The sequence below is a fragment of the Carex rostrata genome, chromosome 23 (genome assembly GCF_964058835.1).
Source record: "Carex rostrata chromosome 23, lpCarRost1.2, whole genome shotgun sequence".
Classification (NCBI taxonomy): Eukaryota; Viridiplantae; Streptophyta; class Magnoliopsida; order Poales; family Cyperaceae; genus Carex; species Carex rostrata.
Genome location: NC_135940.1, coordinates 6,047,815 through 6,071,824, shown reverse-complemented (window position 1 = coordinate 6,071,824; position 24,010 = coordinate 6,047,815). Strand labels below are relative to the sequence as shown.

The 24,010-nt window shown below is 33.5% G+C and overlaps 2 protein-coding genes and 1 long non-coding RNA gene across 4 annotated transcripts; 1 reads left to right on the top strand and 2 right to left on the bottom strand.

Moving 5' to 3' along the window:
* The first annotated feature begins 797 nt into the window (after positions 1-797).
* Positions 798-4,964, top strand: LOC144574865 (protein C2-DOMAIN ABA-RELATED 4-like). Of its 2 annotated transcripts, none has more exons than XM_078324950.1 (3): positions 798-1,143; positions 1,720-1,815; positions 3,230-3,891. In XM_078324950.1, exons 1-3 carry the CDS (start codon positions 1,033-1,035, stop codon positions 3,521-3,523), a joined length of 501 nt encoding a protein of 166 aa, XP_078181076.1. In that variant the 5' UTR covers positions 798-1,032; the 3' UTR covers positions 3,524-3,891. The 2 variants fall into 2 exon arrangements, with proteins under 2 accessions (XP_078181076.1, XP_078181077.1); XM_078324951.1 differs by lacking the exon at positions 3,230-3,891 and adding an exon at positions 4,466-4,964 and having other exon boundaries at positions 836-1,143.
* Positions 4,671-5,164, bottom strand: LOC144574866 (uncharacterized). The gene is made up of 2 exons (XR_013518298.1): positions 4,999-5,164; positions 4,671-4,960 (listed from the first exon to the last, which is right to left on the bottom strand). It is a non-coding gene; the product is annotated as an uncharacterized LOC144574866 (long non-coding RNA).
* A 5,634-nt stretch (positions 5,165-10,798) lies between these two features.
* RLP4 (receptor like protein 4) lies at positions 10,799-16,724 on the bottom strand. The gene is made up of 9 exons (XM_078324504.1): positions 16,528-16,724; positions 14,764-15,816; positions 14,318-14,465; positions 14,125-14,196; positions 13,947-14,018; positions 13,492-13,563; positions 13,334-13,411; positions 12,694-12,878; positions 10,799-11,146 (listed from the first exon to the last, which is right to left on the bottom strand). The coding sequence occupies exons 1-9, from the start codon at positions 16,616-16,618 to the stop codon at positions 11,025-11,027; spliced, it is 1,893 nt and encodes a 630-aa protein (XP_078180630.1). The 5' UTR covers positions 16,619-16,724; the 3' UTR covers positions 10,799-11,024.
* Positions 16,725-24,010: the final 7,286 nt, after the last annotated feature.

The window sequence follows — 24,010 nt, the reverse complement described above, 5'->3', positions numbered from 1 at the left end:
TAAATTGAAAATGAATATAAACCAAATTTTAAATTTCATTTAATATTCTCTTAAATATTAAATTAGTGATTCTATAAGAAGTAGGACTGTACAAAAAAAGCTAAAATTTGTAACTTGTTCATAACTCGCTGGCTAACTGTTTGTTTTAACTCGCTCATTTATAATTCGAGTTGGCTGACTCGTTTAATAACTTAGCTAAGTTTGAGCATACTCAACTCGTTCATTAACAACTCGAGTTACACAAAATTCATCACAATAAATTATATGTCCTTCTAAATGACTTCTAAGCTATTGTTTGGATTGTTTGGATTGTTTGTTTTGTTAATTGTCTTGTTAATTATTTTAAAATTGTTTGTGCTTAGATAAACTCTTACTAAGTCATTTGAATTGTTTGTGTTTAGATAAATTTTTACTAGTATATAACTATAACTAAGGAAATTAACTGGTTGAATGAGTTATAAACAAGCTGTGAGTCAACTCGAGTTGATTTTACAGCTCATTATTATCATCCCAACTTGAATTGACTCATTAATTAACTAAATAAGCTAACTCAAACTCGTCTCATTTACGTCATAATAGAAAATAAGGACAATCATACAAATAAAATCTAGATATTACCCCTCTTCAAAAAGAGAAAAAGAAAAAAATAGATATACCCTGACACGTGGCACGTCTGAGTCATCAATAAAATTTGGCTGTATCATACTGACATGGTTGAAGCAAAATCCCGCACTAAAAATAGATAACCGTAGAAACAAATGAAACAAAAATTGGGTGAAGATATTTACAAATTACAGAGTTTTGTGCTTCATGCCGCAGACGGACAATAGAATCGAAACAGCGACTCGTGTGCAAAAACTACTCTGTCAATATATTTACCCCAAAAATTCGCTAATTCCATTCCATTAAATAAAGACAAAGCGAGGTCTCGTCTCTCCATTTCTCCCTCTTTATCAACTCTCGCTATTTGCCTCCGCTCTTGTTCCTCAAACTAGAAAGCGAAAGAATTAAATTTGTGGTATCGATACAACAATGGAGAAATTGATGGGATTGCTCAAGGTGAAGGTAGTAAGAGGGGTTAACCTCGCAAAACGCGACGCCCGAGGCAGCGATCCTTATGTCGTTATTAAAATGGGCAATCAGGTTTCATTTTTTCTTTCTTTTGTTAATTTTGACCAAGTGCCGCATACTGGTCCGTAAGATTGTGCTTTTATCTTGACTGTTAAAGTTGATTATTTAATACGAGAGATTCTTGTATTAGAAACTGTGCAAATTTTATTATCTGCACTTTAATTTGAGTTTGTATGATTGTAAAGTAATGAAGGAATGCATTACATCAGGGGAACATAGACAGATACTAAATGTGCAGATGCAACCCTACAAACTGATGAATATTTTCGGTTTATATATGCAATTATGTGATATAAGCATACTGGTAACTTACAAAAGCATCCAGGAGACATTGAAAATTCTAATAAATCAGTAAAATATTTTTATGATATCCTCTGTGACAGGAGTCTCTGTCCTTTAGTGTACTCCACAATTTGGAATGGTCAGATTGAAGTATCTGAACTGTCTGATTGAACCCATGGGTATATTTCTACAGGGCTGACAGCTTTGAGATTTGTAATCAACGGTTCAGATGCATTGATCGGGAGTTAAAGAATAAAAAATCGATTTTCAAAATTTGTGATTAGAGTTTTTTAAATTTTGATGCAGAAAGTTAAAACAAGTGTCAAGAAGAAGGATGTAAATCCTGAATGGAACGAAGAACTCACTTTATCTGTCTCAGATGCTACTGTGCCCATCAAACTTGTAAGTTCAAACTTATTTTTACTGCTACTTTTGTTGTTACAAGGTTTTAGTTGATTTACACAGATGGTACCTGAATTGTCATTTATTTATTGTTTTGGTTCCCATATTTCAAAAGTTATGTTTTGTGCCGAAATAATTCTAAATATATTTTTTTGTGTTCTTATCATCATCATATTTTCAAATTAAAGGAATGGATCAGAATTTTAGCCAGATTGTGAGAGTCCATTATTGACTGAAAGAAGCGGGTCACTCCACTTGAGCAGTAAATAGGAATTCGGTTACTTTTTAACTATTAAATTTTTGGAAGGAATTTCATGTATACCCCTCAAAAAACTTGAATTACGTATTTCCCCTTCAAAAATTCATAATATCATATTTACCCTTCTAAAGTTCAAAAACTCATAAATTTACCCAATTTATTGCCTTTTATATTAAAACTCATTTTAAATTTAGAATGTACCCATTTTACCCATTTTAAAATATATATATATATATATATATATATATATATATGTAGCCTCTATCTCTCTGGTGAAATACATGAAATTCCCGCTAAATTTTTTGGTCCTTCCTATCTCCTTGTTCTTTATTTTTTATTTTTTAAAAAGGTCATAGTGGGCTCTACCTCTCTAGTGTAATATAAATATCTTGAATTACTCACCTTCTGTGACCAAAACAATTTTGTATCAGTCAATTAGGGCTCATACTATTTAGATGCTGGTTGACATCTTTCCTTCTTACTGTCAGGTCAGTATGTGCACAGAAAAAACTTCAACCATTTTGTAAGATAAAATAGGATATCATATGAAGTATCAATATTATTGTCCTTCAATTATGGTGATCACGATAATTGGCAATTGATAATTCTTTCATGTGTCAAAAAAAAAAATATTTAATGGGAGGGCTTGTGATAGTTATTCAATCTAGCAGTTGTTCAAATTTCTGTCTAATCAGAGTTGATAAATTGAAAATTATAGTTATAGTACTCAATTTTTTCAAGGATAAAAAAATAATTGATGAGGTGTCTTTAGGGCCACCTCCCCTGATGAAAATATACTTTTACAAGAGATATATAGCCGAAATATCTTGCAAGTTGCAACAATAGATGCACTTGACATGTTTTTATCTTCTTTCTTAAAAAAAAAAAAAAAAAACATTGAACAATTAATGGGAGAGGGTTTATGTCTTACAGCTAACTACTCAGCAATACAAACAATCAACTTGATTTTAACATCTTGAATTTGTAATTGGACATAAAATTAATGTCAAGATATACATCAAATTGTATTACTTGATCGATTTTTTGCAAACATTGTCAAATACAAATTTCATATGGCCAAGATAGAAGAATCTAACTACAACCTATGACTAACAACTTAGGGAACATTAACAAAACAACTAACATGCGTAATAGGCAGTCTACGACAAAGACACGTTCACCAAGGACGACCGCATGGGTGATGCCGATTTCAACATGTGGGACCTCGCAGAAGTGGTGTCGATGGAACCTGACCAACTCTTGGCCTTGACCGGCGAGTCAATCCGGATCGTTAAACCAACCCGGACTAACTGCCTCGCTGAGGAAAGTCATGTCAAGTTCACTAATGGTAGAATTTGTCAAGACCTCGTCTTGCGGTTGCGCAATGTAGAGAGGGGCGAGATCGAGCTACAGCTGCAGTGGGTCAACATTCGTGGGCCCATGATTTAACTAACATTGCTAGGTATACTAACTGTTGTTGTAGAGTATTAAATTTTTCCAAGTCTTCAGATGACTTAACACTGTGCTTGTGACGCAGAGTTTAATGTTGTGTTGTGTATTTCTGTGTTTGTGTAATAGTGTTATTGTGAAGTATATGAAGTTAGATCTGTGATATAAAATAATTGTGACTATATCGTAAATGATGCACATATAGCATATTAAATATCCTAGATAAACCTTTTTAATTTGTCTTCGATGATCATTGATCATACTATTCTGTTTTGTTCCTCAAAGGATGAAAACACAACATAAATTAAAATTGTTATATTGACAACCGTTTTGGGGAAGTTTCATGTATATCCCTCAAAAACTATGAAATTATATATTTCCCCCTCTAAAATTCATAATATTAGCCCTTCCAAATTTCAAAAACTCACAAATTTACCCATTTGATTTTATTTTCTATTAAAATTTATGAAGTACCTATTTTGCACTTTATTAAGAAAAATAAAAAATATGTAGCATGTTATAGAAAAATGGTAGTCTTCTAATTGGTCGGTTTCCAAAGAAAAATGGGTCATTTTTCTACTTATGCTTACACAAGTATATACCTAAATGTCACTATGTGATAGGAAAAAATTGTGACTATATCCTATATGATGCGCATATTGAAATACTAGATAAACCTTTTAAATTGTTTCTTCGATGATCATACTATTATGTTTTGTTCCTCAAATGATGAAAATCCAACATAAATTAAAGTTGTGATATTGAGAATCATTTTTATCTGTTCCTCTATTATTAGGTTTCTTTGAAACATCTTTTCTTACAAGCATGATCAAGTATGAAAAACTAAAAATCCCAAATATAAAATAAAGTCACAAAAGGAACTTTAAAAGTAATTATGTTCTACTTTTATTATACAAGTTGCTAATTTGTCCATTAATATAGGAAATTTTGGACAAAGACACTTTCACAACGGACGACTCAATGGGAGAAACTGAGTTCACCATACACGACTTAGCTGAGGTCGCGATAATGGACCTGAAGAGTATACCCGATAATACTGTTATAAAAACACTTCACCCAACCAAGCAAAACTTGCTTGTATGTGCAAGTGAAATCACTGTGAAGAAAGGAAAGGCTTTTCAGGGTTTGATTTTGCGGCTAAAAAATGTCGGCTCCGGGGACATCCATCTGGAGTTACAATGGATTAATGTATCATCTTCATCGCATTAAGATTTGCATTTTATGTGATGTATGGTGTGCATATTATGATGTCTTTGGTTATTATGCATAATTTGTTTAATAAGCAGTCTTGGCAATAGCCAGGAATCTCTACAACCTTCTTATTTTTGGGTGCATTTTTCTGAGTGCTTGTACCAGTATACCAGTGAGATTATGAGTGCGTCTCATTTTGGAGACTAAATAAAAATGCTTGTTTTGCTCATCCGGAGAACAAAAAAGGAGAAGGAATGTGTTACATTTCTTTTGTGGTGTTGTAATATTTTTTTTCATGGGAAATATCATATCATGCGAAATGAAAAGATTGCTGATGATTCCGAGAAATAGAAATTCTAGTTGTAGTGATTCCTAATAAAACTTCAAATGAAATAGTTTGCTTTCGTAGTTCATTCGAGGAATATCATGAATGAAGAATATCATACACTAATTCAACCTTAAAGTTTAGTTGGCCAAAATCAAAGTTGCATGTATCCTTCTTGCTTTGCTAGTTATATTGTCACATCTTGGATTTTTGACCTACAGGAACATGATTACAACAGCATCTTCGTATCTTTTTTTGACACATCAATCTACGCCGCTAAAAAGTAACAAATTCGAGGAGCTATAGAAATCATTGGTTATTTAACGACATGTTTCCCTATAACAAATTTTATACAATCCAATAATTTACAAATACATCAAATTAAATACCACAAATATTATATATATAGAATTTACTTTTGCATCATTTCACGAGACTATCGCACGTTGGTCTTTCAGATCAAGACAAACCATGTACGTACGTAAATCCCAGTTCAATGATTTCATGTACCAATCACAAAGCAAAACTTTAAGACCAGCAATTTGAAACCGCTAAATATGCCAATTGTAAATTACACAAATTAATTCTCTTGATATAATTTGATTCCCATTATTTTGACGGCTCATATTTTTTCTCATGTACAATATAATTCAATTCTTATAGTATAAATAAGGAATTAATAATTAAACAAAATAACAAATAATTGTTTATTCAAGTTATAGAAAATTTCGATTAACTGAAACATTAATATGATAATGGGTGATGCCAACAATTCGAATCGGAATGCATGCCAACGAAAATCCAACTTGAGAAATTCATCAATTATATTTGCTCTTTTTTTCCACCACTTTCGGAAGCAACAAGAACTCTCATCCAGACGAATGCGTATCCTCTACATTAACTCAAAAGGAATCTTTTGAGTTAATCAATATCAACCGTTTGATTTTAAACAGAGCTAATTCGCTACCTGCCTATACTATAAGGGGTCTTTCAATATTAGTGCAGATCTAGTCTATACAATTTTTTTAAACAGGTTGGACGGTTGAGATTGATTAACTCAAAAGATTCCCTTTTGAGTTAATGCAGAGGATACGGATTCCATCCAGACTGGGTTGAAGGGGATACGGCCATTTTTATTAATACCCTAAAAAAAAGAAAATTTTAAAACTGCCCTCGCATTGAATTTTTTTTTTTTTAAAATTGCTCCGGCCGCTGGGCCCATGGGTGGCCCACCCTCCCTAACAGACTGCCCGGGTCAGGGGCGATCCACTAGGGACCAGACTGCCTGTGGTCTGGGCGGTCCTCTTTTCTTTTTCTTTTTTAGAGAGATCTTAATATTTTGATTTAAATAATTTTATGAAGAAATTTTTTATTTATTTAGAGTGTATGCCAAAAAATAAGACATTTGATATATTTGTGCAGTGATGTCGTAACTCTTTATAATTTTGATTTAATTTGTCAGTTAAATATCACAAGTCTAAAAATAACACTAATTAAGGACTTGGCATTGATTCTTAATAATTTATTTTATTCAAATATATACAAGGAAATATAGTTAGATTGCCTCAATGATGTCAAGTTTTTTTTTTTTTTAGAGAATAATTGGATTATTTGATTATTGTCAACATATACCATTTGCTCGGAGATAGGCAAACGAACACAATAAATATTAAATGCATTTTAAAATAATTATATGAATAATTCTTGAATAATCTCTTAGACTTTTGACTAAACAAAATACCAATCGTTGTACGTCTACCGTTGAACGAAAACTTAAACTGAATTTTTGAGGCACTAAACGACATTGTTTGAAATTCTGATGCTTTGGATGCCCGGGGGTGATCCCCAGTGCGATATTCGGATCCATCTCGTCCCCCCCTATTTCTGAAAAGTGGTCATACGCACAAATCTGACTTTCTTAGCCAAAGTTATGATTTTTTCTAAAGCCGAACTTTGAAAATTCATAACTAATTGTAGAAAAATCTAAATAAATTGAAATTTGTATCAATTATGTGTATTTTTGAATGTTCTACATGCTGGTGTAATCACTTTTTCAGTTTGGTTCCTGTATCAGTCCAGACTTGCTGATTTACCAGAAGATGTCAAATTTGATGTTTTAATGCATTGCACTATACCAGTGGACTTTGCTTAGTGCTTGGCTGTTGAGTTTAGACTTGGTACCATACCAGAGGTCAGTCTATGGTGCTTTGTTTATAGATAGAGATCTAATTTGAAGTTTGTTCATATTTTAGTAGCTCTAAACTACTGTTTTAGTACCAGAAATAAAGAGAAGAAGATCAACAAGCTGTCAGAGTTTGAAAATTTTTGAATCAAGGCCAAATCCTTAATTAGTGTTATCTTTAAACTTGTGATATCCAACTAACAAATCAAATCAAAGTTATAAATAATTACAACATCACTGCATAAATATATCAAATGTCTTATCTTTTCGCATACACTCTAAACAAGAAAAAAATTTCTTCATAAAATTATTTAAATCAAAATATTAAGATCTCTCTAAAAAATAAAAAAAGAGGACCACCCTCCCTAGTGGACCACCTCGACCTGGGCAATCTGCTAGGGAGGGTGGGCCGCCCGTGGGCCTAGTGATCGGGGCAATTTAAAAAAAAAAAACCAATGCGGTTGCAGTTTAAAATTTTTTTTTTTAGGATATTAATAAAAATGGCCAAAGAGGATACACATAAAAAGGGGTCAAGTATATCTTAAGTACATCGGACAAACCAAAATCGAGCAAGAATAAATTTTTTTGTGGTTTTTTTTTTCCGGGAATCAAAACAAAGAACAAGGAAAAAGGGTACAAGTAATGTTTATCTAAAATTTCGTCTACAGTATCTCTGATAGGTGGGTCCCATTTGTCAGTGACACCAATTTTCAGCTCGCTCTGATTTTTTTTTTCCTGAATTACTATTTTTCATTGCTCCAATTGGTATTTTAGTTTTGGGACTACACACCCTTATTTTATTGTCTTTTTTTTTTGATGTAGAAACAAAAAAAAGACAATAAAGTAAGGGGTGTGTAGTCCCAAAACTAAAATTACCCTTTTTTTAATTACCAACTCAAATTCATCTCTAAATTGGTATTTCATTCTTCTCTTCAATCGAGACCTGAATTTCTATTTTTCGTTGATCTCATTTTTATTTTAGTTTTGCAACTACACCTTAGTTTACTGTTTTCTAAAAAAAAAAATTTAATACCAACTTTTTTCTATTTTATACATAACATGGTAATCCTGCACACTTCCAATTTAGATGTGTAATGTATGAGAAGGCATTATACATAGTAATATATAATGCCTTCACATATCTTGCAACTAGAGCCTATCTATAAGAGTCTAGACATGCATGACATTTGGCTAAAAAATGTTTTATCTACGCAATTTGAAATTCATGACATGGATTTCTATAACAATTAATAAAAAAATATTATTCATGTATTTTTTTTTTCTTCATTGCAAATCTATTAGTGCTCGAAATAGATACAATTAAAGGAGCCAGCAGCAATTCTTAATTTCCCTCATTTGTATCAGTTATTTATTGCAAAAGGTTAGCTTATTTTCTGGAATGTAAATTTACAATTTTTTTTATAATGTAAATTGAGAAAAGTACAATTTTACATATATACATCATTGTTTCAACTTTTGGCATAAATTTTGCATGACAGTACTAATCTGTTATGTATCCACATAATGTTTCGACTCAACTGTTAAAGAAGTAACTAATTCTGAAACTAAATTTGCAAATGTGTTAGTAAGCTTCTATATTCTAATTTCAGATGGTACCGTTCGTCTGATTGTCTACAATCATACACAAAGTTTGACTAATAACTGTTCTCACATTTTCAAATATTTTTAAATGACAACTCAGAACGACATAATGCCACTTGCAAAACTCTTAATTGGGTACGCTTGGGTGACATAGGAATAGCGCTAATCCAAGAATAGCAGCTATTCCTGAGTTAGCGCTATTCCTGTGTCATCCAAATGTAACCTAAGTGCATAGAATTGTACTGGCCAACAATTAATTATGAGAGAAAAGCAAAGCTATGGACTGCTTATAACGCCATTCACAACAACAATTACTCTTTATGATTTTATATTGTTGACAAAGAGGTAATCCAACCAATCAATAAGTTTCTGGTCACGTGTAATTTCAATTATTGGTTAACTTTATTTTCCTAAAAGACTTTTATTTACTGTGCGATGGAACAATTACATCTTCTTACACGAGATCACTTGCAAACTTGAATTTTCGTAGTTTGATATATGATTTAAACAGAATCAAGTGCTATAGTTTGCAAAATCTTTATACATATAATTCTAACAAGAAAGTGAACAAGAAAAGCTTCACACCCTTTTTTTTTATTATTTACAAAAGCCTATTATTATTCAGAAGGAAATTAAAACAACACGGCAACATTAGAATACAATTGAAAGTAAATTACAGGAATGAAAGAAAGAAGAAAGAAAAAAAAAACAAACAAACAAAAAGGAAGAGAAGACATCATTTCAAATTACCATAGAAGAAAAATCGGAATCGGGATGGGTCTTTTGATCGTGAAATCGGAATCAAGTGAATCGGTCGGAATTGGCCAAATCGGATTGGAAACTCGTACTTTTTTGAAAGAAGCTTGTTTTATACTAAAAAGTAATTTGTCAACAATTTTTGTTTAATCAAGTAATTACAATCAAATAATTCACTAATACAATATAATACGAGCATTACTCCTCTTCAATAGTTGTTTAAACACTTATATTTAAATATAGGTATATATTCTAGCAACAAAAGTAGCATAGTGTGGTGTTAATTGGTTTGATATTCAAGAGCTCCCTTGTTAGAGCCCCATAGGAAACAAAAAAATTTGGAGATTGGTATTTGTACATTTTGGCCAAAATTTGACTCGATTGGACCGTTTCAGCTGAAATTTGACTAGAATCGGACTATTTCGGTCAAAATTTGACTAGAATGTATGAGACCGTTTTAGTTGAAACTGAATGAAAAAATCACCTACCATATAACTCAATCTAAAATCAGATTGGTACAGTCCGATTCCGATCCTGAACGGCCGATTTTCCTTTCTATGCAATTAACTGCTTCAAGCAAGACTGAGGTTATTAGATTCTCGGTATCAGTGTCGGGCTTGCCCTTGCCATATCCATCGCCATTTTGGTAAATAAATACGTTGTGCCATGCGCGAGACATTAAAAGTGACATCATTGATGTACTTCTCCAGAGCAGAATTGCCTACAACTTCACCATCAAGTGATGTCTAGTATTTCCAAATCAGTTCCTTCGTTTCTTGGCGAGCAACAAATTCTGTGACACCTTTGTCACGCCTATAACATTGAGTGGATTTGTTGGTAGCCCCCGTTCTATCTCGTCCTAAAATTTCAATTGTGATTTGTAATGAAAGAAAATTGTTTTAAATGCAGTGTATATATAATAGAACGAATCATTTTCTTCTTTTTCAGATGGTTCAGGATCCTAATATTGATACCAACCTCGCTCATTTTCAAAAATCTTAATTTTGAGGCTGTCTGATTCATTTTGAAAGAATAGGAACTAATTATCTATTTGGGTATGTGCCTCCAGATTAAATTTATTTGGGCAACAGCATAAAATTCATTATTATTACTTGTTCTATCCATATTATTTTAACGATAATTTGTGAACAGATCTTTGACGATAATTTATTATTTAAAAAACAAAAACAAAAAAAACTGTTCATTTACTGCACAAAGCCAAATATAGAAAGCAGTATGTACAAACAACCGTAGCTATGTACAGTCTTACCAAAAGTTCTCCATAAAAATAGAACTTAAAAAACAAAATCTTGAACTAACTAATTGTTGATTATTTCCTCCAGCCAAAAAGTTTCAAATCTCTCTTTCTCTGTAAGCTAACTACAGCTTATGATTAGATCATGTATAAAGTTTGTATCTATTCGTCAAGAGAGAGGTATACTTTCACTGGCATTGGCATTTTTCAAAGTCTCGTGCTGCCGGTGATGTTTTCCGAGTTGTATCTCTCTATAGTGGGTTCTTGCTTTAGCATATGGAGCCTCCCTCGCTACAAATGAGAAAGAAAGATAGGAATATCAGACAGAATCAAGATTGCTACTTTCTTTAGGGGGAATTTCATGTATATCCCTCAAAAACCTTGAAATTACACATTTCCCCCTCTAAAATTCATAATATCATGAGAGATCCACTTACAACATTTGAAAGTTACATCTTACAACAATTTGATTTTGTAATTTTCAAAGTCTAAACAATAGATCCAAATTGTTCAACATGATATCTATATTAAAATGTGCTTGGAGATCAAATTTTACATTTTTTTTTTATTTTTTTTACTATCTATTACGTATTTTACAAAATTGCTATTTTTCAGTGGTCCAGAATTGTCTAAAAATAGCAGTTTTGTAAGATAATAAATAGTAAAAAAAATTCAGAAAAATATAAAATTTTATCTTAAAGCATATATTAATATAGAGATCGTGTTTAACGGTTTCGATCGACTATTTGGACTTTGAAAATCACAAAACCAAATTGTTGTAAGATGTTGTAACTTTCAAATGTTGTGGGTGGATCCCTCCTCTAATATCATCTATACTCTTCTAAATTTAAAATGAGTTTAAATAGAAAATGCAATAAATTGGATAAATTTGTGAGTTTTTGAAATTTATGAGGGTGAATTTTTGGCATGGTATAAACAAAAATTATAAATCAGTACAACATATGTATGCCCTTGTGTCGCAAATTCTACACAACATCCAGATAACTGCAAACTTACACTGAATGTTTTTTTTTTCTTTTTTTTTTTTTTTTTTATATTTTTTTATGAGAAGCCGGTAGGCACACTGAATGTTGCTCATATTTGTAATTCAATACTAATCTTTTTGGGCATTCTTTGAAGACACTGAACCATTAAATCAAGGTCCAGTCAAGCAAAAATTGACTACTTAACAGTATTAACTCAACCAAATCACTATTTCAATCAGTTTATGCAAACTTCAAAATCTGCAATTAAATTTTACTTGGCTTGATTTTATTCATATTTGGCTTAAAGAAAAAGGAAGCAAAGTTGGTCAAGGGGAAACTCAAAAACTAAGCCAAAAAGCTTATGGATGGGCCAATTTTACATTAGCGATAATTATTAAACTGAGTGATACTAATTTAAGGGCCTTCTAGTTCTCATACTGTTTTTTCTATTATAACATGAGTATATATCATTTTCAGCCTAGATCGCAAAAAAACTGAAAAAAAAAATACTAAATGTTGTAAGTTTGTAAAATAACAAATTTTAACAAACTTTAACTGAAAAAACTGTTTGAAATGCTAGAACACAAGTAATTCTTACCTTCTTATTAAATCAATTAAATTAAGAAGGCTAACTTTATTTTAAGTATGTAGCACAACACTCTTGACTAAGATGGAGTATAAGAGAAATGAAAGAAGCACCGATCATAGGGATGTCAAAAAGCAATAATTTATTTTTTATATGAAGTAATTTTCACAAATTAAGGGAAGTTCATGCCCCTCCATTACCCCCTCTCACCCCCCCCCCCCCCCCCCCCTCTTATATAATATAATAATTGTTAATTTTAGCCTCACCTGCTGCCAATTTCTGGGTACGAAGAATGTTTTGCCTCCGCTTCCACCAACAAGTTATAAAAACTAGCACAAACAAAAGAGCAAACAGTGAGCCAAATGCTATGCCAATTTTAGCACCAACTGACAGGTGGGGCCCACATTCTGGCAGCCCGGGAATCCCGCATAGCCCATCATTGCCTGTAAAACTGTAATGCCATTTTAAATTGGTTATTGTACAAAGGATAAACAAGGCTTGGATTTTATTAACAAGTCATTCAGACTCTAACTTTTTATTTATGGTGCAATTTCATGTATTCCCCTTCTACAAATCAAAATATTACCCCTGAAAAAAGAGAATCATGTATAACCCCACAAAAAGTATGGAAGAGGCCTTCCATTATAATTTTACATTTCGTGAGCCATACATGACATTATTCCTGTATTTATACATTTTATTAGGGTATCCAGGTGATCCAATCTTGAAACGTTTCCAGGTGAGTTTATAAAGTACCTATTTTAATAGAAAAGACAATAAAGTGGGTAAATTTGTGAGTTTTTGAAATTTAGAAGGGCAAAAATGATATTATGAATTTTAGAGGGGGATATACGTAATTCGAAGTTTTTTAGGGGTATACATGAAATTCTCCCTTTCTTTTCTTACTTGAATCTAGCTCTGTGAAGAGGCCTTCCGCCAAGGTTAGCCGGAACTTTTCCAGTAAGGGAGTTGCCATTAAGATTCCTACAAAAGAGAATTTATAATTTCGGTCTTCTAATTGAGCTTAATTCAACAAAAGATAAAATCAACACAGGCAATCTTACAATATCTGTAAATTTTGGAGTGCACCCAGACTCTCTGGAATTGTGCCATTGAGCTCATTATACGATAGATCCCTACCACAACAAAATTGTGTTAGTGTCGGCTTGTACCATCTAATCTGCTGTCATCATTTTTACTTATTTGCCTTATTTGAGATTTTCATGTTAAATTAGAAGGTTCTGAGTTTTGCAGCAACCATGTTATCTAGATTTAAATTCCAAAAAAATAAAAATAAGAATCTGCAATAATACTATTACCTGAAAGCAAGAAAAGTGAGGCAATTGATAATAAGAAAGAGAGGAAAATTGAAAAAGACTAAACTGTTGGGAAAGAACTATTAAAGGTGTGTCGTTATGTTTTCTAGGGTTATGACTTACAAATGATATAACTTGCTTTCAGAGGGAACATATCTGGGGATAATATCTTAAAAGAACTGGAGTATATGTAATGTACTTACAGAACTTGCAATTTAGCAATCTCACCAAGTGTCACTGGGATAGGACCCCTAATGCTGTTCTCACTCAAATTTCTATTTTGAGAAAAAAAAAAAAAAAGGTTAAGAAATTAAATAAATGAATTTTTGTAATTAGTTAAAGTTGACCTACCAAAGTCCAAAATTAAGTTTGCAAACTCACATGCTTTGAAGATGTTGCAGTTTTGACATTTCGTTGGGCAAGAACCCCCTCAATCCTTGGTTGTCCAGCCCTCTACATATTAAAAAGATAACAAAGATGAGATATATAATTGATATATTTTTATTTCTAAGATTGATGCAAGCATACAAGAGTTCTAGAACATAGAAATAGTAGAAGAGATATATTATATTACAATCCATCAATGACCCATTTGCCCTTGGTGCTATCAAACTGACAGTCGACCCCACTCCAAGGATGTTGCTGTGGTACACAAGGGTCACCATTCCATCCGAACCGAAGAGGGAGCCCCAGCATAGCCTTCACAATTCGCAGTGCCAAAACTTTTAAAAGAAATCGCAAGAGATAGGTAAAGAATTATTAAATAGCAGTGAAATGCAACTTGATACATATAAAATGGTAATGTCATGTATAGCCCAGTGATTAAAGATATTACTATTTGTACCCAAAGAGCACACATTGTGAAACATTAAAATGTCATATGTGGCACCACCCCCACCCCCTCCAAGGATCAAATTACCAGGCTTGGGTACCAATTTAGAAACTTTTTGTTACATGTAGGCAGGCTTATATAATATAATACTTGCATGGATTCTAGTAACCTCAAAGAATGCTGCATACCTTCATCTGTCATAGTAGTCATCTCAGCGGCAATTACCTCGAAGACCTCAATTGCACTAATAATAGCATGGCCAGCCGAGGGCTTTAATGTAATTTTGAGTGACTTCCCACTAACTGATACAGTTTTATTCAAGACAACAGCAGTGTACCGCTCTCCAGTCATGCGTATCACATCTACGTCCTTAAACATGACATCTCCATTTATCAACACATCAAAAACCCTTTGCAACTCCTTGGTAACCGCCGGATCAATTTCCGCAAAATGTAACCACACCGAATAATTCTTGTTTGGGTCAATGTCTATTTGAAATGATAACCCAGTTTCTCTATCCGTACCAACAATGGCTGACTGGTACAGAGCCAGGGGGTAAAAGTTTGGCGAAATTGATGTCTCAGCTATGACATTCTCAGTCGATATAGCCTTGTCATCTCCAGTAGAAAATGTTTTGATCGGCTTCCAAAACCGGTCCCCACCCCATTGGGTCCCGTTCAAGTCTTCATCAAAGGCTGGTTTTCCGGTCCCAGATGACAGTCTCTTCACCGGCCTGAGCACAAACTTATCTACCCACGACTTGCCAAGGTTGTAGGCATTGTCGTCTATTTGGAGAACTTCAATGGACAAAATAGAGGGGTCGCCGTGACCCGTTCCATGGAAACATATAGAGGCTGAGGTGCCAGTGACATCCACAATTGCTTCAGCAAAAGACTGTTCGTCCACACCACTCCAGCCAGGTTGGAGAGAAGCAAATTGTGTGCCCTCAACAGATAAGTCAAAGATTGGTTCAGAAGCAAGATTTGGGTCGGCAATCAACCCGAAAAAGACCCGTATCTGGTATCGACCAGCTGGGATGTTTTCAATGTAATAGCAATTCTCAGGGCCATCAGAAAGGGGGAAGAAGCGAAGGGTTTTGAGAGGAGGGGAGATGAAGCTTGGCCGTGTGGCATTGGCAAAGCGGCCACCTGTGTAGCCGAAGTCACGGTACCAGAGTGTGCTGGTGGGTGGTGTACGCACATCTTCTCGGCTCCCACAACTGATTCGGAGTGTATATGGTGCTGTAAAATTGAAATATTTGTAAGCATGTTTGTAAGCATTGTACCAGAAATTGAAATATTAATTATATTCCTTAATTGAATATTGCAATTTAGAATATGCTTTGTAAATGGGGCTTAGTTTATGGAATTAGCTCAATACTACAGTTTGATAATGGCCTGGTTTCAAAGAATAATTACAAACTGTAGACTAACTTTTACCAAATGATCCATAAAATATGCTCAAAAAATAAACTAGAAAATCTAACAAGTTATCTATTATGGTACAGAACACAAATAGCTTACACTGGAGTCCCAAAAGCATCTGTTAATTTGGTAATAAAGCAAAGAATAAAACGAGATTGCTGGAAAATATCCAAATACCATAAGGGAGCTTAACTAGGACCAGAAACCAAAATATTCCTAAATTTGTAATTTTGATAAACCAGCTTTTACCAGAATTATGGATATTTTAATAATGAAAAACAAATCCATAGTTTCTTGCTAATTTTCAACTAATCAATTCCTTTTTCAGGAGTAAAAAATTGGCTAACTAGACATAAATTACTAGTTCAAGCATAACCGAGAGACTGAAGAAAGCTACTAAAATTGCGAATTAACAGAAATGAGAAAACAAGGTCAGATTATTCATAATTGCTTCCATTAAAAGAGCATTGAAGGTTGAGAGTACAAAAACTAGGGCAAGAGAGGAAGGTAAAAGAGAGAGATTCTAACTGTTGGATTGAGCAGCAAAACCCCAGAGAGAAGTAGCTGACAGATAAATATGGATAAATAGCACCTGAAAAATGGTGGATCCAAGCTGCATTCTCTCTCTCTCTCTCGATCGAGATGAGCTTCTCTTTCAACTCTCTCTCTCTCTCTCTCTCTCTTCCCTGACGCAGTGACCCTCTTACTGCCCAACACGAGCCATAGTTGCCTCGAGATTGTTAATTTAATTTATTAAATTAATGGGTTCATATGGTATGTTTTGTTTTGTTCCCTCAAACGGTCCCCAAAAAATCATCGTGACTCACATAATATTCTAACTTGAGTAAGGCTACGATGCTATGAGTTGCATAGAGGACTACGGTACTACGGCTTAATATTTGAGTTTTTTAAATTCTAACGGTCGATCCGAACCATTCATCTTGTTCTTCATATTAATATGTGTTTGGAAACCAAATTTTACATTTTTTGAAAAAAATTTACTATTTTTTTAGATAAGTAGAAAATTAAATATCTGAATGGTGCAGAATTTTTTAAATCAAGTGATTTTCTACCTATCTAAAAAAATAGTAAAAAATTTTCAAAAAATGTAAAATTTGGTCTCCAAACACATATTAATATGGAGAACAAGATGAATGGTTCGGATCGACCGTTAGAATTTTAAAAACTCGAATATTGAGCCATAGCACCGTAGCCCTCTATGCAACCAATAGCACTGTAGCCTTACTCTTCTAACTTAATAACGTGACCACATGACGTAACGATTCCTAATTTAAAGTATTAAATTAATAAAATTTGATATGTATCTTATTTAAATGGCAAAAAAAAACTCATCTTTTAATTTTACCATCTGTAGATTAACTATTTAACTTTAACATTAGTTGTGAAGGTGTCATGATAAATTTAATGTCAACAAATATCTTCTTGTTATATAATTTATTTTTAAAATCAAGAATTTGTATATCTATGTGAGTTAATTTCATATGTATGAATTGACTAGTACAAAATTACACAAAGTCAAGAATCAGTAAAATTTTCTTACTTCTAACTCATGCAAGTATATATTTTCTTTGTTTGTTTTCTTATAGTCTTTCATTTGAGAAAATAATCGCAAGTTCATTGTAGCATTTCTTCTATTAAACGAAATACTAAGAGCATTATGGCATAATATATTCTTAAACTTTGTTCTTGAGTCTTGACAATCAAGCACTTCAAATAATTAGTTCAGCATTGGGTACCTCTGGGTGCAAATTGGGTACCTCGAGCTCAGCATTTGAAATTAACCAAAAATGATTAGCATATTTTGATAACAGTACATATTAGTTGGTAATATTTGGCAACAATTGATGCCAAATAAGTCCAAACAGAGATAACTGCAGCGATTAGTGGGTTACTATGCTTTGGATCATAGCCGGTAGCTCCCAGTCACGAGGGCTTTGTAAGATTCTCTTGCCGGTGGGGTCCACAGAACAGATTAGTCCGGATCCTGTGTGGTGAAACATTCCATTGTACCTGAATTATTAGATCTACTGAGTACTAACACTGAGAATGCTGCCATGCTGGCAATAGTACTCGTAACATTTTCTCTCTCAAACCACGGAACTCTTAGGGCGTGTTCGGCGTTTAAATGGGATGGGAAATGGAAATGAGAATTGAACTGATTTTTACTGTGCTCGTGGAAAAAAAAAAAATTCAGTCTGAGTGAATTTTTTTTTTCCCACACGCACAGTAGCGCACAGGCCCTTAGTCTCCTACTTCGCAAACGAATTTGCATCCTTCTCAATCTCATATTTTGAGTGACTTCTTGGAAAATCTCAACCGTTGCAATACGTTCTATGCGAATCTCAAAGCTCAAATAATACTGACCCCCTACGTCATCCCCGAATAGGCACCGGACACGTCAGTCACACACAATATGAGATATCTCAGAGGATACGCACTCCTCCGTAAACTTTGCTACCGACTCCCACAGACGATCTCTATCCTGTTTGCTCAACAAACCTCCATTTTAAAAGTAATGGAGACGACCAGCCCTATAGTCATAAACCCACAAGCTTTTGTCAACGAAAGAAGAAAAGGCGTTGAAACGGAGACGCTTGCTGCGTGAATAATGGCGCGGTGAACGGTGTCGTCGTCGTACGAGTTACGACCCTGAAAGCGACATTGACCTTCCTCATTATCGTGCTCCCACGCGACACCGCAATCTCCTCTACAATTATTCTTCGGTTCTTATGTGGCGATGCCTTTGTAGCCAGCAGGACTCCGAGACGAACCCGTATCCTCTGCATTAACTCAAAAAAGAATCTTTTGAGTTAATGAATCTTGACCATTCGATATGCTTTAAGTTTGTGCATACTAAATTCGCACTAATAGTAAAGGCCGCCCTATATCATAAGCAGGAGCCAAATTAGCTCCGTTATTCTCTTTTGAGTTAATGCAGAGGATACGAATTCCACTAGAGACAAGACAACTCAAGTAGACAACAGCGGTGAAATATATCTAGTGGTTTGCTACTCGGGCAGGGCCGGGCGGACCGGGCATACCCGAGCACGGGTATCTCGGGTAGACGGGTACCACGGACCGGACATCCTCGAGTTTTTTCCCCAAAAACCGTGCCCTTCCTGTCCTATACCCTTGCCCGCAGTACCCGCGAGGGGCAGGGCGGTCCGGGTAGGGGCCGGTCCGGTCCGGTTTTTTTTCTGTTTTTTTTTCTTTTTTTCTGTTTTTTCTTACGGTGTCGTACGAATATTATTACGTGTTTATAATTCGACTTTTAAAATCTGAATAGACATAATAGTTCAATATCAAATAGTGTAAATATATATACATAAAATTATCAAGTCACATCTTTATAATTTCTAAATAAATAAAATTTGTAACTTATATATAAAAATTATTCGTGCGGAAATTTGTATATTTATTCGGCTAAGTACAAATGTATTTATTTATTTCTTTACACGAGTCATTTTATTTTATTTTCAAATTCTCATTCTCATTCTAATTATATTTTATTTGTAAATTTTAGTTTTATTATTCATTTCTTTGTCGCATATCATTATGTTAAACTGTAGAGTTGGGCTAATATGACACTAGTGTTATATCAAACTAAATAACACCACATCTTAAACCCTTAGATCTGCTTTAAGATTCGTACTATCCGCTTTTACTGTTCAAGCACTTCATTTTATACGAATCTTAAAGCAGATCTAAGGGTTTAAGATGTGGTGTTATTTAGTTTGATATAACACTAGTGTCATATTAGCCTAACTCTAAACTGTATATTTGAATGTTGGAATTTTCATGTTTCACTATATAAAAAAATATTACTATACAATTGAAAAATCTATCATAATAGTAATAACGGACATGATATTAACAACACAATATCATTATTACTACAATAATTAAAAATAATTTGTGACGCATATAAATAAGAAATATAATGTTGTGGCTTCAGTAAAAAAAAAAAAAACATTATGTTGTGCTTTTTTATATTGTTTTTATTTGTGCAAAAAATGAATTCAAGAACTAAATTGATCATTTGATTTATAACATGAAGAAAGAAATGATATAAGATCAGAGGCGGAGGGAGTAAGAGTCGTCAATTGACTCCCATATTTTTTTCAAAATTTTTGTATTTATACACAATTTTCTATATTATATAGAGTAAAATGCTACGGATACAGTAAATTGATCCCCATTCTCAGTATAAAAATTATATATGATTGACCTACATTCACAAATGACCTCCATAGTCAGAAAGTCTGGCTCCGCCCCTGCATAAGATCTTTAGAATTTACCTGCTCAAACTTCGCTGACTAACAAATAGTAAAGAAAATTGGTTAACAGGTTTAATGAATAACGAACTTTTTGAATAAACATTACAAAACTATATAATACTCTTACCTGTTAAGAGTAACGAATCATAAGTAAATACTGAATAAATATCAAATATATTGGCACGGCAGAGTTAGTGCAGTAGCATGTCGTCTCTCCATATAGAGATCATATGTTCAATTTTTAAAAATAATATCTGCTTGAGTATCCTGAAACCCTTTAATAAAACAAAATTATCAAATAAATAGATATTAGATAACATATATATTTGAAGTATCTATTTAAGAAAAGAAAATTCAAAACTAAATATATTATTTTAGACAAATTATGTACATAATTTAGGGGTGAAAACGAAGAGGATATGAAGCGGATAGTGGTAAAATCATATCCATATTTTTTTTCAATTTTTCGGATATGAATACGGATATGGATCGAATCGGATATCTATTAAAATAATATTAAAATATTAAAAAAAATACTAAAGTTCATAATATTTACCTATTATAATTATAATGGTGAATAACAATATTTTTTATAATATATATTAAAATATATAACATATCGGATATAGATAATTGAAACGTAAAACCATATCGGTATCCATATCTACACGGATATTCGAATATCCACATCTAATTTTTCAAATACGGGTCGAATACAGATCCAATATTATTCATACCGTTTTCACCCCTAACATAATATAATAAAAATATAAACATTATAATTATTGGTTTCATTATTTTTTAAAATAAATGAATTACTTATTACATAAAACTATATAAAATTTCTTATATATCATTCTTATAATAAATACAACTATATAAAAATATCCTTTTAAACACATTATTTCCATTGTTTGTACATAGTTTATAGAATATCGTATAGTCAGTGCACCATATAGTACGCATGATACATTATTGTATAGTTTAAACACATTATATTTCTTAAAAAATGTCAAATCCGGTGGGAATTTGAATTTCAAAATTCAAACGGGTCGGGTATAAGGGTAGGGTAGAACGGGTAGGGTACACGGGTATACGGGCACGGGTACGGGTAAACCGGGTTCCCGGTCCGGTCTAGACGGGCACGGGTTCAAGGCGGTCCGGGTATACTCGGGTTTTTCCCCCACAACCGGCGTCCGGCCCGTTTTATATCCGTACCCACCATACCCGTTTACCCGTCTATAGCCGGACACGGGTACGGGTACCTCGGGCAACGGGCACGGGCGGGCAGAGTAAAGACTGCCCAGGTAGGATAAAATTAAACCTCTAGATATATCTCACAAATTGTTATAATAAGAATTTTTTTTTTTTTTTTTTTTAAGACCCGTAGGCATTTCATATATCCAAAAGTTATTATACAAGAGAGCTGCTGTTTGAATTGCAGCCATCATGTACATCCACTGTAAAAAAGACTTATTCCCAACTACAACGCCAGTACAGGTCTAAAAACAAACATTGAGACCAGTACCAAGCGCAGCATATTACATTAGGGATGGTAATGGGCCGAGCCTATGGGTATTTTACTAAGTCTATGTCCAACTTATTCGTTAAAAACTGATAGCCCACTTGCCCGGTCTAATCTGATGGGTTTGAAAATCTATGCCCCCTAAATTTTTAAATATACCATATTCAAAAAATAAATAAACCAAATAATCACGTTTTCTTAAAAAATTAAATTTTGACACGGCCGCATTCCATGTGGCCACCTTTTTTTCTTTTTCTTTTTCCTTCTCAGTTAGCTTCGGTCAAAATTTTCAGTCAAACATGATTTTGGTCAAAATATTCGGCCCCTTCTTTTTTTTTAATTGAACGGCGTGAGAAGGAAAAAAAAAGTTTGGCCGCATCCCCTAGATGCGGTCCCTATTAATGGTCCGCATACCCTAGATGCCGTCTTCAAAAAAGAGGCCGCATGTAGGGAATGCGGCCGTGTCAAAATTCAAATTTTTCAAAAAATATGGTTATTTGGTTTATTTTTATTATTATTATGGTATTATTAAAAAATTTGGTCCCGGTCCGCCCATGAGTCTTTTCCCCAAGCCGGAGATCTCAATTCCACAAGGGAGCAAAAATAAAGATTAAAAAAAACTGGGAAAAAATTGCAAATAATTCGGAAAATTCGGAAAAATATTCGTAAAATTTGCAAATTATTCACAAATAATTCAGTTAAAATTTGATCAACTAAATACTTCGGCCTTTCGATTCGCCATCACAGAAAAAAAAATTAATAATTATTCACGAATAACGCGAAACTTGTGACTATGTTGTAGTCAATAAATGAACCCAAACTTTTTTTTAATGATAGAAGGGTTAAGCCTCATGCTCCCCTAAATCCGCCTCCATTAATGATATCCGGTGGGTAGTTATTTTGGTGACCAGCTCAGCACGTTCATCTTAAAATATTCCAGACAAATATTATTAAATATTTAGGGTTAGGCCCGCTCTACGGTTCCATAATCCATTGGTAATTTGGCATTTAATATTCATTCTAAGAGCATCTACATCCGTGAAACTCTTGAAGTGTCTAAATAACTGTTAACTAATTTTTAGAAATTTTGTCTCTGAAAGTTTTTAAACCCCCACATCCCTGAAACTAAAATTAGAGTTTCTTAATTGCCACATCAGCAAATAAATTAAAAGAAAAAATAATTTCAGCGAATTATTTGGCCACGTCAGAGTTTATAAACGGTTTCTTATTAAGAAACTTTGGAGCAAAGTTGCTAAATAAGAAACCCATCTGCATCTCTGAAATTAGTTTAGAAACTGCCACATCAGATTAGAAACTCCAAGAGTTTCAGGGATGTAGATGCTCTTAATTAATACTTATTTTACTGTTTACAAAGCGTAAAAGTACATTCAAATAGAATGTCGCGACTCGCGGTAACCCTGAAACAGTGATTTAAAAAATAATTATATAAAATCATTTTTTTTTCTTTTTGCAAATATGTGATTGATACTTGGCGAATCCATTTGATCCGACTTTAGATGGTTTCTACATCCCAAATCTGCTTGTCCAAATTAACACTTGACGAATCCTAAAAGAAATTCACTTCACAAAAAAAGGATGGAAATAGTCACTGGCAGTCTGTTGCAATTCAGCGTTTAACAAAGAAGAGGAGAGAGAAAGAGGAAAGAAGAGAGAGATGGACTCCTATCCGTTGTGGTGCCCCCGAAAAGAAAGGCATTGGCTCAATTTATAACATTCATCTTATTGTTGATCAGTAGTAACCTTTGGCTACACAAACATAATCGCTGTAACTATAAGGAAAATGTTGTAAAAATAATCAGGCGCCTGATCAGAGCTGTCAAACGAGTCTCAGTGGAAACTGATGACTGAGATTCATTTCAGACTTACGCTTCCGTTCCCTCCCGGTTTCACGTTTCCACCGTCTTGCTAAATCACATTTGTACTTGGCATTATATTCAACTAAGTGCATTCTTCTTCTTTTTTTTAATGGGGACAGGACATTACAAATATCCAATTCACCTCTTTCCCCAGTTACCCTTGAATTGGAACCGAGTTGAATAGTAAGCCTTTACAAAAATTCTAAATGTATACTGGTAAAGTGGTAATCAACTAAAATAGACTAATTAATTAATTTAAACTGAGTTCACTAAACTATACACGCTATAAATTATCAAATACATTCAGTTGA

What these genes read in the sequence shown, in the direction of transcription:
- LOC144574865 (XM_078324950.1), top strand. Translation starts at nt 1,033, where the DNA reads ATGGAGAAATTGATGGGATTGCTCAAGGTGAAGGTAGTAAGAGGGGTT. An exon ending in TTATTAAAATGGGCAATCAG is followed by an intron (nt 1,144 to 1,719) that starts GTTTCATTTTTT and finishes ATTTTGATGCAG; the next exon opens with AAAGTTAAAACAAGTGTCAA. An exon ending in CTACTGTGCCCATCAAACTT is followed by an intron (nt 1,816 to 3,229) that starts GTAAGTTCAAAC and finishes CATGCGTAATAG; the next exon opens with GCAGTCTACGACAAAGACAC.
- RLP4 (XM_078324504.1), bottom strand. Translation starts at nt 16,618, where the DNA reads ATGCAGCTTGGATCCACCATTTTTCAGGTGCTATTTATCCATATTTAT. An exon ending in CTGCAACATCTTCAAAGCAT is followed by an intron (nt 14,019 to 14,124) that starts GTGAGTTTGCAA and finishes TTCTCAAAATAG; the next exon opens with AAATTTGAGTGAGAACAGCA. An exon ending in TACCCAGAAATTGGCAGCAG is followed by an intron (nt 11,147 to 12,693) that starts GTGAGGCTAAAA and finishes TCTCATTTGTAG; the next exon opens with CGAGGGAGGCTCCATATGCT.